General features: G+C 45.9%; 3 protein-coding genes across 3 annotated transcripts; all 3 read right to left on the bottom strand.

The window, feature by feature from the left end:
* Positions 1-1,495: 1,495 nt before the first annotated feature.
* Positions 1,496-4,383, bottom strand: LOC110783470 (uncharacterized). Its single transcript, XM_056830361.1, has 4 exons — positions 3,184-4,383; positions 2,839-3,111; positions 2,292-2,758; positions 1,496-2,206 (listed from the first exon to the last, which is right to left on the bottom strand). Exons 1-4 carry the CDS (start codon positions 3,743-3,745, stop codon positions 1,496-1,498), a joined length of 2,013 nt encoding a protein of 670 aa, XP_056686339.1. The 5' UTR covers positions 3,746-4,383.
* Positions 4,384-5,174: 791 nt separating this feature from the next.
* Positions 5,175-7,980, bottom strand: LOC130461459 (uncharacterized). Its single transcript, XM_056829573.1, has 5 exons — positions 7,620-7,980; positions 7,275-7,418; positions 6,619-7,166; positions 6,121-6,305; positions 5,175-5,859 (listed from the first exon to the last, which is right to left on the bottom strand). Exons 1-5 carry the CDS (start codon positions 7,978-7,980, stop codon positions 5,175-5,177), a joined length of 1,923 nt encoding a protein of 640 aa, XP_056685551.1.
* A 467-nt stretch (positions 7,981-8,447) lies between these two features.
* Positions 8,448-8,912, bottom strand: LOC130461458 (uncharacterized). The gene is made up of 2 exons (XM_056829572.1): positions 8,850-8,912; positions 8,448-8,756 (listed from the first exon to the last, which is right to left on the bottom strand). The coding sequence occupies exons 1-2, from the start codon at positions 8,910-8,912 to the stop codon at positions 8,448-8,450; spliced, it is 372 nt and encodes a 123-aa protein (XP_056685550.1).
* Between the last annotated feature and the right edge of the window lie 3,909 nt (positions 8,913-12,821).

Genomic DNA, 12,821 nt, shown 5'->3' with positions numbered 1-12,821 from the left:
CAAGTGCGACAAGTGCCAACGACACGCAGGTATGACACATAAACCATCCGAATTTTTGCACCCAACTCTAACTCCGTGGCCTTTCATGAAATGGGGGATGGACATCGTCGGCAAATTGCCCGTCGCCCCAGGACAAAAGGTCTTCATGTTAGCCCTAACAGATTATTTTTCCAAGTGGATAGAAGCAGGTGCATTCCAACAAGTAAGGGACAAAGAGGTATGCTCGTTCATATGGACTAACATAATATGCAGGTTCGAAATACCGTCAGAAATCATCTGCGACAACGGATCACAATTCATCAGCGACAAAACAAGAGCTTTCTGCAAAACATGGAACATCGAGCTAAAAACATCGACGCCCAGATACCCCCAAGCAAACTGACAGGCGGAATCCAGCAACAAAACGATCATCGCGTCGCTGAAGAAGCGGTTGGACGACAAGAAGGGGCGATGGGCAGAAGAACTACCATCCATCCTATGGGCCAACAGGACGACGCCTAGGACGACAACAGGACAGACTCCCTTCTCACTCGTTTACGGGTGCGAAGCAGTACTTCCCCCTGAAGTGACGTTGCCCAGTGCACGATATGGACTCATGACGCCGGAGCAAAACGACGTAGAACTCAGCGAAAACCTCGACAACACAGAAGATCTCAGGGAAGCAGCGTTGATAAGAATGGCGTCACAACAACAGATCGTGGCAAAATGCTTCAACAAAAATGTCAAAGTGAAGATGTTTAAAGAAGGAGATTGGGTACTGCGCAAAGTATTCCAAAACACGAAAGAATTAAACGCAGGTAAATTGGCACCAGCTTGGGAGGGACCGTACTTGATCGACAAAATCGCCGGAAAGGGGGCATATAGACTCATTACCAAAGATGGCAAATCGGTCCCCCGAAGCTGGAACGCAACACATCTTAAACTTTACCATTTTTGAAATCTCGTCGTAACCAATTCTATCAGACATCGTATCGTCGTCTTTATTTTTCTTTATCGTTTTATTTCCGTTTAAAAACCATTACTGACTTAAGCATCGGAGGGCCGTTGGCATCCCCAACGGCCAATCCTCCTAGCGACCCATGTTTTCTTTTGCAGAGTACAAGACACACGACGAATGATAGCCAGAAACAACGACGTACGACGCAGGACGAGAGCGCGAGAAACAGCGAAAAAACAGCGCAGGTATGATTTTACACATCAGTCGATCCGATACTTATTACTTGACAGTTCCACTTGGTTGCAAAGCATCTACTGCACGACGGGGTAACCATAAGAAACAAACGACTAAGGAAAAGAAAAACAAATTTATCACAAACACCACACAACGCGCGACCCCAAAGGCCACGACTTTCACATCATCAAGCGAAAACACAAACACACAAAATATCCAAACACCTCGCCGCCGCCATCGACGACGAGTAAAAACATCCAAAATGCAACAACGAAAAGTAAAATATCCATACCACTAACTATTACATAAAACATCAACTAGCCATTACATATGTTCGTCTGGAAGAGGGGTCGAGACAACTTGATCCGATATCGGGGGCATGTCAACATTGACCGTCGCGTCTGCCAAATCCACCTCGGGAGGGGCGACGACGGGAACATCTCCCTCGCCTTGCTCCATGGACGCTTCACCCTCTCGATCAACGGAAGAAACGTCTTCGACCAGAGGGGCGACATCGGCATCAGCTCCGTTAGTACCAGCAGTGTCGGCTTCCATCGCCAACTCATCCGCGTCCACCACCGGCACCGACAACTCTTCAAGGGTACCACCATTAGCAAGGTAGTCATCCACCTCTTTTTGGCATGGCCAGAGGCTAACCTCCCCCTTCAAACACGAGAACATCATCTGCGCCCTCGTCCTCCACACAGCCAAAGCCTCGCAATCCTTAAACTCCTCCTGCAAAGCGTCGTATAAAATCCTTAACCCTTGCATTTCTTCCACGGTCGACGCCAACTCCCCCTTTACCCTTTCCAACTCCTTCGACGCGTCAGCAATCTGGTCGTCCTTGCCCTTTAATTGTTCGTCTTTCGACTTAACCGCCGCAGCAAGATCGACCAACTTCTTCTCAGAAGCCATCCACTTACCTTCCCAAGAAGTCGCCGCCTTCTTCTCCATAGCCACTTGGTTCTTCGAGGAGATAAGCTCGTCGCACAACAAGGAGCACTGCCTACGCACGGCCAAAGCAGCCTGTGACGCCTGTAAAGAAAAACATGTCACGAAAGCGACACACGACGCGCTTACAAATACTATGAACTGAATAAAATAACATAAATACACTTACCCGCAGGCTTAGTTCAGCAGCGTCCGACGCGACAGAAAGAGGTACGACCTCATGATAACGCTGATACGTCGAGGGCAATATCAATCGGTCTGCATGCGGCCAAACAACGGCATCTTCACCGTCGCCCAAGAAGTTCGGGGGCAGAGTGACAACAGTATCCTCGACGGAGCTTTTGTCAGCAGGACGCTTCTTGGCCGACGCAGCAGGGGGCCTAGTCGCAGCAACAGCAGTCGACGACACCTGAAACGGCCTCGGCGGCGACGACGATGATAGAGGATGAAAACCTTCACCCCCTATAACAACGGGCGTCTCAGGCGACGCACCTATCTTAGAATAACGAGGCACGAGAGGCATCGCCTGACCACCCTGCCCACCAGCGTTACTGTTCGACCTCAACCGCTTCCTAGCTCGTTCCATCATCTCGCTCTGTGACATCCTCGACACTGGCTTAGACGACAGCGTATTCTCTTCAACAAACAAAGCGAGAAACCATCAAAAACACACCCCGCAGATAAATCAAGCATATAAGAAACCAAACCAAAAATACCTGATGTGTTAGCCATCTCAAACTCTTCCTCTGATGCAGACGACGAATTCGCAACGACTTCCTCGAGTAAGTCCAACCTCCGTCGACGACGAACTAAGCAAATCGTCTCGTCTTCAGCCTCCTCCTCGTCAACGTCACCAACTTGACTCCCCTCTTGACTTCCCAAACGACCTCCGTCACGGCTGAACGATCTCTCCACGACAGAACAACCCAGAAACCTCAAACACTTATCGTGAGAGTCAGAGTTCAAACCAGCTAACGACGTATCAACAACTGCAAGACAAAGCCAAGTAAGACAACGTTCAGTAAAACATCATAAATCAAAAGTACAGAAACATAAAGTACCTTCCGTCGTCCACCCTTCCACTAAGAAGTTTCCTACTTCTCCCAGAGACGCCTTATTCACATAAACAAAACGACTTTGCCAACCCCTATCATTTACAGCTAACCCGACACACAAATTCTTCTTCTTTTTCTTCGTCACCAAAGTATACCGACAACACTCCTTCAAGGATAAATCATAAACATGCATCAGATCAGCCAAGTCAAACGGTGTTCGCCAACCCGAAGTAACCCTATGCACTACAGTAAAAATACGCCAGATCTGGGGCATCAATTGGCCAGGGCTTAAATTGAACACCTCAACAAAAGATCTAGCCAAGGGTGTAAAAGGAAACAAAAACCCCAGAATAAAAGGGTACTCATACATGACCACATAACCCTCCGGGCAATCCTTGGCCTCATCCTCTTGACCAGGAATCCTCACTTCAGCCGACGGCGGCAGACCGGCGAGAGTTATAAAAGCCGCTGGATCCTCAACAGTAGAGTAGATCGGGTTGAGTGACTTGGCCCGACTAACCCCAACATCTTCCTTATCCTTAACCACGGTCGGCCTAGTTTTTGCCATCGCTCTACTAAAATCTACAAGAAAATCGAAGGAAATGATCGAAATTTTACCTGGGTATGGCTAAATCGAAGCAACGAAAGCAATTCCTCCCTTCCTTTTCTCTCTCTTGTTTTCAGATCTGGAAACTTCCTTCGAAAAATTCTAAGACACTTTATTTCATGTCGCGAAAAATTGGCATTTATTACTTCGAGAATCGGAACGGTTCCGTCCCACGAACTGGACGGTTGTAGACGGTTTACTTTTTGAATTTTGAATTGTTTCTTTTGCTTTGTATGCACTCCGCAAACTCACAATTGGGGGCAAACTGTTATCCCACTTTATTGGACTAACGACATAACTGCTTTGACGTCTGATATTGTCGTGCCATCCAGGTATCATCGTGTCGCAGGTGGCGTCGTGTCAAGTGAGCCTGTCGAGTGAAGCGACAGGCGACAAAGCCTGGGCGACGTAAGACCAGCGACAAGGCTCTGGCGACAAGAGGAGATAGGTCAAGTTCCAAGCCCAGAAGCCCAACATGGGCCACGCCGTCATAAGATGGGAAGAGGTCCAAGCTTTGACCGAAGATTAGGGAGTTTGTTGAAGACGTGAGCAACGGCCAAGGAGGAATCCCTATCTTCTAGGGATCTTCCCAACCAATAGAACCGTTAGCGTTTGGCATATAAAAGCATAAAGAACGGCGTGATGAAGACACATTCACTCAAGCACTTAAACTCTTAAGCTATCAATTGTCTCTAGCGTTCATCATTGTACTTTAGATTTTCAATATCAATTCTCAGAAAAGAAGAGCATAAACAATCATATAGAATACTTAGTGGATTGATAGCCTCATAGCTATCCGCGGTTTTTTACCTTATTCCTGGGTTTTCCGCGTCAACACTTCTCGGTGTCGTGTCTCCTTTATTTGTGTTATTAATTCTTTGCTTAGTTAGTGTCGATCCTAGCCGAAAGTCGTCTCCATACGAATTTTGGCATAAACAGTTTGTACTTTGAAAGTCGTGGCCTTATGGGTCGCGCAGTTTGTTTATCATATGACAAGTGTGTTTTTTGTTTCAATCGTGTTTTTTCTTGCGATTTTCTTATAGTGTTCTGGGTTTTTTGTTGCGTGCGACGTAACAGGCGTTTACAAATGGTAGATAATGAATCGACAGAATTGCGTGTATGTAAAGCAGTACCTGTGTTACTTTGTTTATTTGTCGTTGCTCATGGTTTACTTTGTGTCCAATATCGTCGTTTCTGGTCGGAGTTCGCTGTCCGTCGTGCGTTCTGCAAAAGGAAAACATGGGTTGCTAGGAGGATTGGCCGTTGGGGATGCCAACGACCCTCCGATGCTTAAGTCAGTAATGATTCTGAATGAAAATAAAGCGATAAAAAATAAATAAAAGATAGAAACGACAGGGTGACGACTGATAAAATTGGACACGACGGGTGTTCAAAAGTGATAAAGTTTAAGGTGGGTGGCGTTCCAGCTTCGGGGGACCGACTTGCCGTCTTTGTTGACGAGCCTGTATGCCCCCTTTCCGACGATTTTATCGATCAAGTACGGTCCTTCCCAAGCTGGTGCGAGTTTACATGCGTTTAGTTCATTCGTGTTTTGAAATACTTTGCACAGCACCCAATCGCCTTCCTTGAACATTTTTACTTTGACATTTTTGTTGAAACATTTTGCCACGATCTGTTGCTGCGACGCCATCCTTATCAACGCTGCTTCCCTGAAGTCTTCGGTGTTGTCAAGGTTTTCACTGAGTTCCACGTCGTTTTGTTCTGGTGTCATGAGTCCATATCGTGCACTGGGCAACGTCACTTCGGGAGGCAGTACTGCTTCGCACCCGTAGACGAGTGAGAAGGGAGTCTGCCTCGTCGCCGTCCTAGGCGTCGTCCTATTGGCCCATAGGATGGATGGCAGCTCTTCTTCCCATCGTCCTTTCTTGTCGTCCAAGCGCTTTTTTAGTGATGCGATGCTTGTCTTGTTACTGGACTCCGCCTGTCCGTTGGCTTGGGGGTATCTTGGCGTCGACGTCTTTAGCTCGATGTTCCATGTTTTGCAGAAAGCCCTGGTCTTGTCGCTGATGAACTGTGACCCGTTGTCGCATATAATTTCTGATGGTATTCCGAACCTGCATATTATGTTAGTCCATATAAACGAACATACTTCTTTATCTCTTACTTGTTGGAACGCGCCTGCTTCTATCCATTTAGAAAAGTAATCTGTTAGAGCTAACATGAAGACCTTTTGTCCTGGGGCGACGGGTAGTTTCCCGACGATGTCCATTCCCCATTTCATGAAAGGCCACGGAGTTAAAGTGGGATGTAAGAATTCAGATGGTTTACGTGTCATACCTGTGTGTCGTTGGCACTTGTCGCACTTAGTTACGTACCTCATGGCGTCTTTAAGCATAGCTGGCCAATAGTACCCGTTCCTTTTGATTCTGGTTGACAAGCTTCGTCCTCCTTCGTGTCCGCCGCATTCTCCTTCGTGGTATTGTTTCAGTAATCCTTCCCATTCGACTTTTTCTGCGCATCGCATCAACATTCCGTTTGCCGATCGCTTAAATAACACGTCCTGCAAAATAACATATCGTGAAGCTTTGAAAAGTATCTTTCTGGCTTCGAGCTTGTCGTCGGGTAGGGTTTCGTGTGTTAGGTAATCAAGAATGGGTTTGGTCCAGCTATCCGTGTTTGTGGTTGACATGACGAGGCTAGCATTATGGGGTATGTCTTTTTCGATGGCGGGCGACAGTAGGTGTACTAGTGGTATGGTTGAGAATGGTGATTTTCTGAGTGCGGATCCTAGGTTAGCGAGGGCGTCGACTTGTGTGTTTAGGTCTCGTGGTACTTGTTTGATGGAGAAGGGTTTTGGAGGTTAACTTTTTTGCTTTCTCGAGATATAAGGTCATTTTCAGGTCTTTGGCTTCGTAGTCGTCGTTGATTTGGTTGACGATTAGTTGTGAGTCGCTGAAGATGTTTAGTCCGCTTGCTCCCAACTCCCCAGCTAACGTCATCCCGGCGATTAGTGCCTCGTATTCTGCTTCGTTATTTGTCGCTTTGAAGTCGCAGCATATTTCTTGTGCTATCATGTCCCCTTGTGGTGATTTCAGCACGACGCCTAGACCTGCACCACGAAAGTTAGATGAGCCTTCGACGAAGAGTGTCCATGTTTCCTCTACGTTGTTGATGAGTTTGACTTCGTCGTCTGCTATCTTCTCCAAGTCGGGGCTGAAGTCTGCCACAAAATCTGCAAGGGCTTGCGACTTTACAGCTGTCCTTGGTTGGTATTTGATGTCGAATCCTCCAAGTGCCATTGTCCATTTCTCCATTCGACCTGTTAGTTCTGGCCTACGCATCACAGACTTGATTGGATAGTTAGTCATCACCACTATTTGGTGAGTTTCAAAGTAATGCCTTAATTTCTTGGCGGCAGTGACTAGAAAACAAGTTTTTCGAGGGAGGAATACCTGGTTTCTGCTTCCAATAAGGACTTATTGATGTAGTAAATGGGTAGTTGTTGTTTTTCGTCTTCTCGGGCTAATACCGCACTGACTGCTGTCGTGCTGACGGCGAGGTAGAGTTGCAGGACTTCGCCTTCTTTGGGTTTGGACAGGAGGCCGGGGTGGCGTCATCAAATATTTCTTTAGGTTTTGCAAAGCTGTTTCATGGTCGTCGGTCCAACTGAAGCCTTTGTTTTTGCACAAGACGTCATAGAATAGACAACATTTGTCCGACGACCGAGATATAAAACGATTTAATGCCGCCACCCGTCCTATCAAGCGTTGTACCTCTTTTATGTTCCTGAGGGATTGGATGTTGATGATTGCTACTATTTGGTCGGGGCTGGCCTCGATTCCTCGTTGGGTGACGATGTAGCCTAGAAATTTACCTGCCGACACTCCAAAAGAACATTTAGTTGGGTTAAGTTTCATACCGTATTTCCTTAAAATTTCGAACGACTGTCGCAGATGTTCCACGTGGTTGTTCGCCTTCTTTGATTTCACTAGCATGTCGTCGATGTACACCTCCATCGTGTCTCCGAGCTGATCTTTGAACATCCTATTGACCAGTCGTTGGTACGTCGCACCTGCATTTTTAAGACCAAAAGGCATAACTTTATAGCAATAATTTCCTCTATCTGTTACAAAAGAAGTTTTTTCTTGGTCCTCTGGGTACATAAGTATCTGGTTGTATCCTGAATAGGCGTCCATGAAGGTGAGTAACTCGTGACCGGCGGTGGCGTCGACCATGGCGTCTATATGTGGTAGTGGGAATGGATCCTTAGGGCATGCTTTGTTGATGTCGGTGAAGTCGATGCACACTCTCCATTTGCCGTTCTTTTTACGACGACGTTTGCTAACCAATCTGGATATTTGACCTCTCTGATCTTCCCCAAGTCTATCAATTTTTGAACTTCTTCATCTATGATTTTATTCCTTTCTGGTGCAAACTTTCGTCGTTTCTGTTTTACTGGTTTGAAGTTGGGGTTGGCGTTGAGCTTATGGGTGATGACGTACGGGTTAATTCCTGTCATGTCTTCGTGCGACCAGGCGAAGCAGTCCAAGTTTTCTCTTAGGAACGACACTAGTTGACTTCTAATGTTGTCAGGCAGTGATGCTCCGATCCTTACGACTTGGTCTGGTTTCGTCGGGTCTAACGCTACCTCGTCGATCTGTTGATCGTCTGGCTCATCTGTGGTCGACCCGGGTTGTAATTGCTAGATGGAGGATTTTGATGGTTTCAGTGCGGTTTCGTAGTATTTCTTTGCATCTCTTTGCTGCCCTTTGATCTCCATGACCCCCCATTTGGTTGGGAATTTGATTGACTGGTGGTACGTCGAGGGTACTACTTTCATTTTGTGGATCCATGGTCGTCCCAAATCGACGACGTTGAAATTCGTCATGACATTGACTCCTTCTGCATAGGTGGACAATGATATTTCTCCAACAGTTCGCAATGATTCTCCGCTGAACCCTACCAAGACTGTTGATCTCTTAATGATGTTCTTTTCCTCGAGTCCCATTTCCTGCAGTGCCTCCAAGAATAGCACGTTTGCTGAACTTCCGTTGTCGACAAATATCCTTTTGATCAGGGTGTTGCCTGTTGGAAGTCATATTACCAGTCCGTCGTGGTGCTCTCGCTGTGTATCTACTGAATCTGAGTCGTCGAAGGTGATAGCCATTGATGTCAAGGACTTTTTTAATACGATTTCATCCTCTGTCTGCCCCTCTTCGACGGCTCCTGATTCTCCTCTGTTGATTTTTTTTAGCTGCAGAAGAGGTCAGTCCACAAATATCTGATCCACTTGAAATAACATTTACCACTTTGTTGAACATAGGTGGGTCTGGTCGGTCGCTGCTCGTTGTCGGGTCGGGTTGGGCGGTCTGTTCCTTGTTGAATGTCTCCTTCCCTTTGTCGCTCAGCAGCTCCTTCAAATGCCCCCGTTTTAGGAGGAATGCGACCTCCTTTTTGAGGGAGATGCACTCCTCAGTTTTGAGACCGTTGTCGCGGTGGAAATCGCACCATTTGCTCATGTCTTTCATGGAATCTGGTCTGTCACTTTTCCGGGGCCACCTGACTGTTCCACCTACATTTTGAAGGGCGTTCACTATGCCTCCGATGTCGACGTTGAAGCCGTATTCGGAGATGTTGGGGTGATCGGCCCGTTCATTCCTGTAAACATGGTTAGTATCATCATATTGATTGACATTTTGTACCTGGTTCTGGCGGTTGTACGGTTGGTGTCGCCAGTTGTTGTTCCTTGGGGTGTACGACCGCCTGTCGCTGCTGCCCCCTGCTGGTCGCTGAGAAGCCATCTGCGTAATCTCGTCGTCTTCAATCCGCATCTGGGCAGTGGCTCTCGATCTGACCTCCTCGAAGGTTGCGCAGGGATATTTGGTTATCTCCCGGTACAATTCCGAGTTGGGGATGAGACCTCTTTTGAATGCTTCGATGGCTGTCCTGACATCACAGTTTTTTATACTAATTTTTTCACAATTAAAACGGTTAAAGTAATCGCGTACCGACTCGGTTGGTCCTTGGACCAACCGATAGAAGTCACTCGTTTGTTTCTCTAACTGGCGACTGCTGGCGAATTGCTGGTAGAAGGCGTTGATGAGGTCGGACAGGCAGTAGATGGATCCAGGGGTGATGTTCATGAGCCATTCCAGAGCTGCTCCGTCGAGGGTTCCTCCGAACGATTTGCACATGACGGGTTCGACCAGGTCATAGGGGATGCCGATCTGCCACATTCGCTGTTTGTAGACGTTGACGTGTCTGTGTGGGTCGGACGTTCCGTCATACAGGGTGGTCCAGGTAGGGAGCCGGAGCTGGTGCGGGACCGTCACCCTGGAGATCGCCTCACAGAATGGCGACGCTGCATACCCGTCGGTCGGTTCCATTTCCACAGGTGTGGGTGCCCCTGGCAGCTTGGTCATCAGCTTCAGCATCAGCGAGCATTGCTTCTTCATATGGGTTTCCATCTTGTTCAGGCGCTTGGTTACGGGGTCTGGTGTTGCTTCATCTTCCTCTCCATGTAGCTCTTCGCAGTCGGACAGGTCTTCGGAGTCTTCAGTCATTTCGAATTTCAATTTCTTCGGCTTTGCACCTGGCTTGTAACGTGACTGGTACTTGGTACTTTTCACAGAGTCGAGCTCCTTCTGGAGGTTTTCAATGGATGCCCTTTCTTGGGCCAGCTCTGCTTGGGCCTTCTCGTAAGCTGCTTTCATCTCTGCGAGCGTCATCTCTTCAGTAGACATGGTGTGAAGGGAAATTTTGTATGAAACCTAGTTAATTTCCCCACAGACGGCGCCAAACTGTTTATGCCAAATTTCGTCTAGGGGCGACTTTCGGCTAGGGTCGACACTAACTAATTTAAGCAATGAACGAATAAAGCAAGTAAAAGAGACACGACACAGAGAAGTGTTGACGCGGAAAACCCAGGAATAAGGTAAAAAACCGCGGATAGCTATGAGGCTATCAATCCACTAAGTATCTTCTGTAATTTTTATGAACGTTTATGCTTAATCAAAATAACTAATACAAGGAATTCCTTTCAAGTACGAATGTAAATAATGCTTGAGTATTGAGAGATTTTGTTAACTTTTCCCTTGTTTGTCATCGTTCTTTCCCTTTTATACGCGAGTCATCCAGCTTTGTTGGTTGGGAGAATCCCTAGAAGATAGGGATTTCTCATTAGCCGTTGCCCATGATCTTCTCCCAGCTTCAACCACTCCCGTGATCTTTGAATGGTTCTTCTGACTTATTCTTCCATTGTGATGGCGCAATATAACTTGGGCTTTGGGCCTGGCTCTTGACCTATCTCTGTTTATTCCATCGTCGAACGTCGCTGGTCCTTTGTCGCCAGTCCACTGTCGCTTGTGCTTCGTCGCTTGGTGTCACGTCCGACACGTCTTCCTGGCACGACATTTACCTGTGACATGACAAAACCTGGTCGACACGACATGATCAAACGTCAGAGCAGTTATGTCGTTAGTCCAAAAAGCGGGATAACAGTGTCTAAAAATAAAAAATTCTCCGTGCTCTCTAAAACTCCAATCTCAAACCCTAACTTCGCCGCCATTCCGAGGTGGCTCGCTGTTGGCCTGAGCATCCCCTGCATTTAATTAATTATCTATGTGGTACAACCCACCTTGATCCATGACCCACGTAACCCACGACCCATCATGTTTTGTGTTCATTTTTTCCGATACAGCAAACGACTTGACCCACCCAACTCGCTACGTTGGCCATCTCTAAGCCTATGTAAAAAAAAAAAAAAAAAAGACACAATTTTACATGTGCAACCAATTTATACCTACCTTTATACGAGTATACATGTTATACCTGTTTATGCTAGGACAAATGATAGTTGGACTTAGAGTTGTCAAAATGTTTATTCGGGTCGGGTTCAAGTCGGGTAAGTTCGGGTCTCGGGTTATGATGGATCGTATTGGGTCACTTTATCACCCGTATTCAGCTCGGATTTAGTCGGGTTGGTTTTCGCTTGGGTCATGTCGGTTTAATTTTCCATTTCGGGTATAGGTCGGGTTGGAATCGGGTCATGTTCAGGGCTTCAGTGTTATCCAATCAGGTTTAGCCGATTTTTCTAGCAGGTAATTTCAGATTCGGGTCAAGATTAGATCTGGTAATTACCGGGTCGATCAAAATTCAGGTCCGGTTCACTCTCGGATACAGTCAAGATCTGGACCGATAACTATTCAGTCGGATCAAATTTTTAACAATTATCTTTTCCTTCTTTTAAAAACTAATGTTCATTTTATTTAAAATTTGATTTTTTTTTTCAAATAATCGTGTGTTCTTGTCAAATCAATACATATTATATATAAAGTTAATACGAGTTCGAGTCAATAACTAGTTTGGTCATCTCAAAATATTCAAGCGTAATATATTTACTCCAGAGGTAGGGTCCCTAGCAGCTTATGTCTGGTAATAATCAGTTTAAAATCCTTGTCGGGTCGGGTATCGAATCGGGTTAGGATCATTACCCAGTCGGGTCAGTTCGGTTATCAATCGTTTTTCAGGTTCGGGTTATACAACATCTGATTAAAATCGAATTATCAGTTTTCTCGAATGGGTACATTTCGATTAACATGTTACCTTATCTTGTAATTTCGAATAATGGTTGGTTACAGGTTTGGTCGGTTCAGGTCGAATCAGTACCAATGTACTCTAGTGTTATAAAATTGTCATTCCATGTACCATTATATGGTTCATGATCTGATATTCTGATACTACTTTGCTTTGCATTTTGGTGTGATCTACTCGTCTTTATTAAGGTTAACTTCTAATTACTTACAGATAGGGGTGAGCACGGATCAGATATCCAATCCGAAATTTGATTTCGGATCGGATATCCGAATCCGAAAATTGTGAAATTTGATATTTGTTTCTGATCCGAAAAGTTTTGGATATTCAATATCCGATACCCGAAAATTTTCGGATCGGGTTTTCCGGATATCCGACATCCAATTTCTTAATGTTTTTTAAAAAAATTTAACTTTGTTATCCATTAATTTCTTACTTTTACCTGCAATCTCACCGTTCACTATCCAAAATAAATAAATAAAGT

Source organism: Spinacia oleracea, chromosome 5, assembly GCF_020520425.1.
Source record: "Spinacia oleracea cultivar Varoflay chromosome 5, BTI_SOV_V1, whole genome shotgun sequence".
Classification (NCBI taxonomy): Eukaryota; Viridiplantae; Streptophyta; class Magnoliopsida; order Caryophyllales; family Amaranthaceae; genus Spinacia; species Spinacia oleracea.
This window is presented reverse-complemented; position numbering and strand designations above follow the sequence as displayed.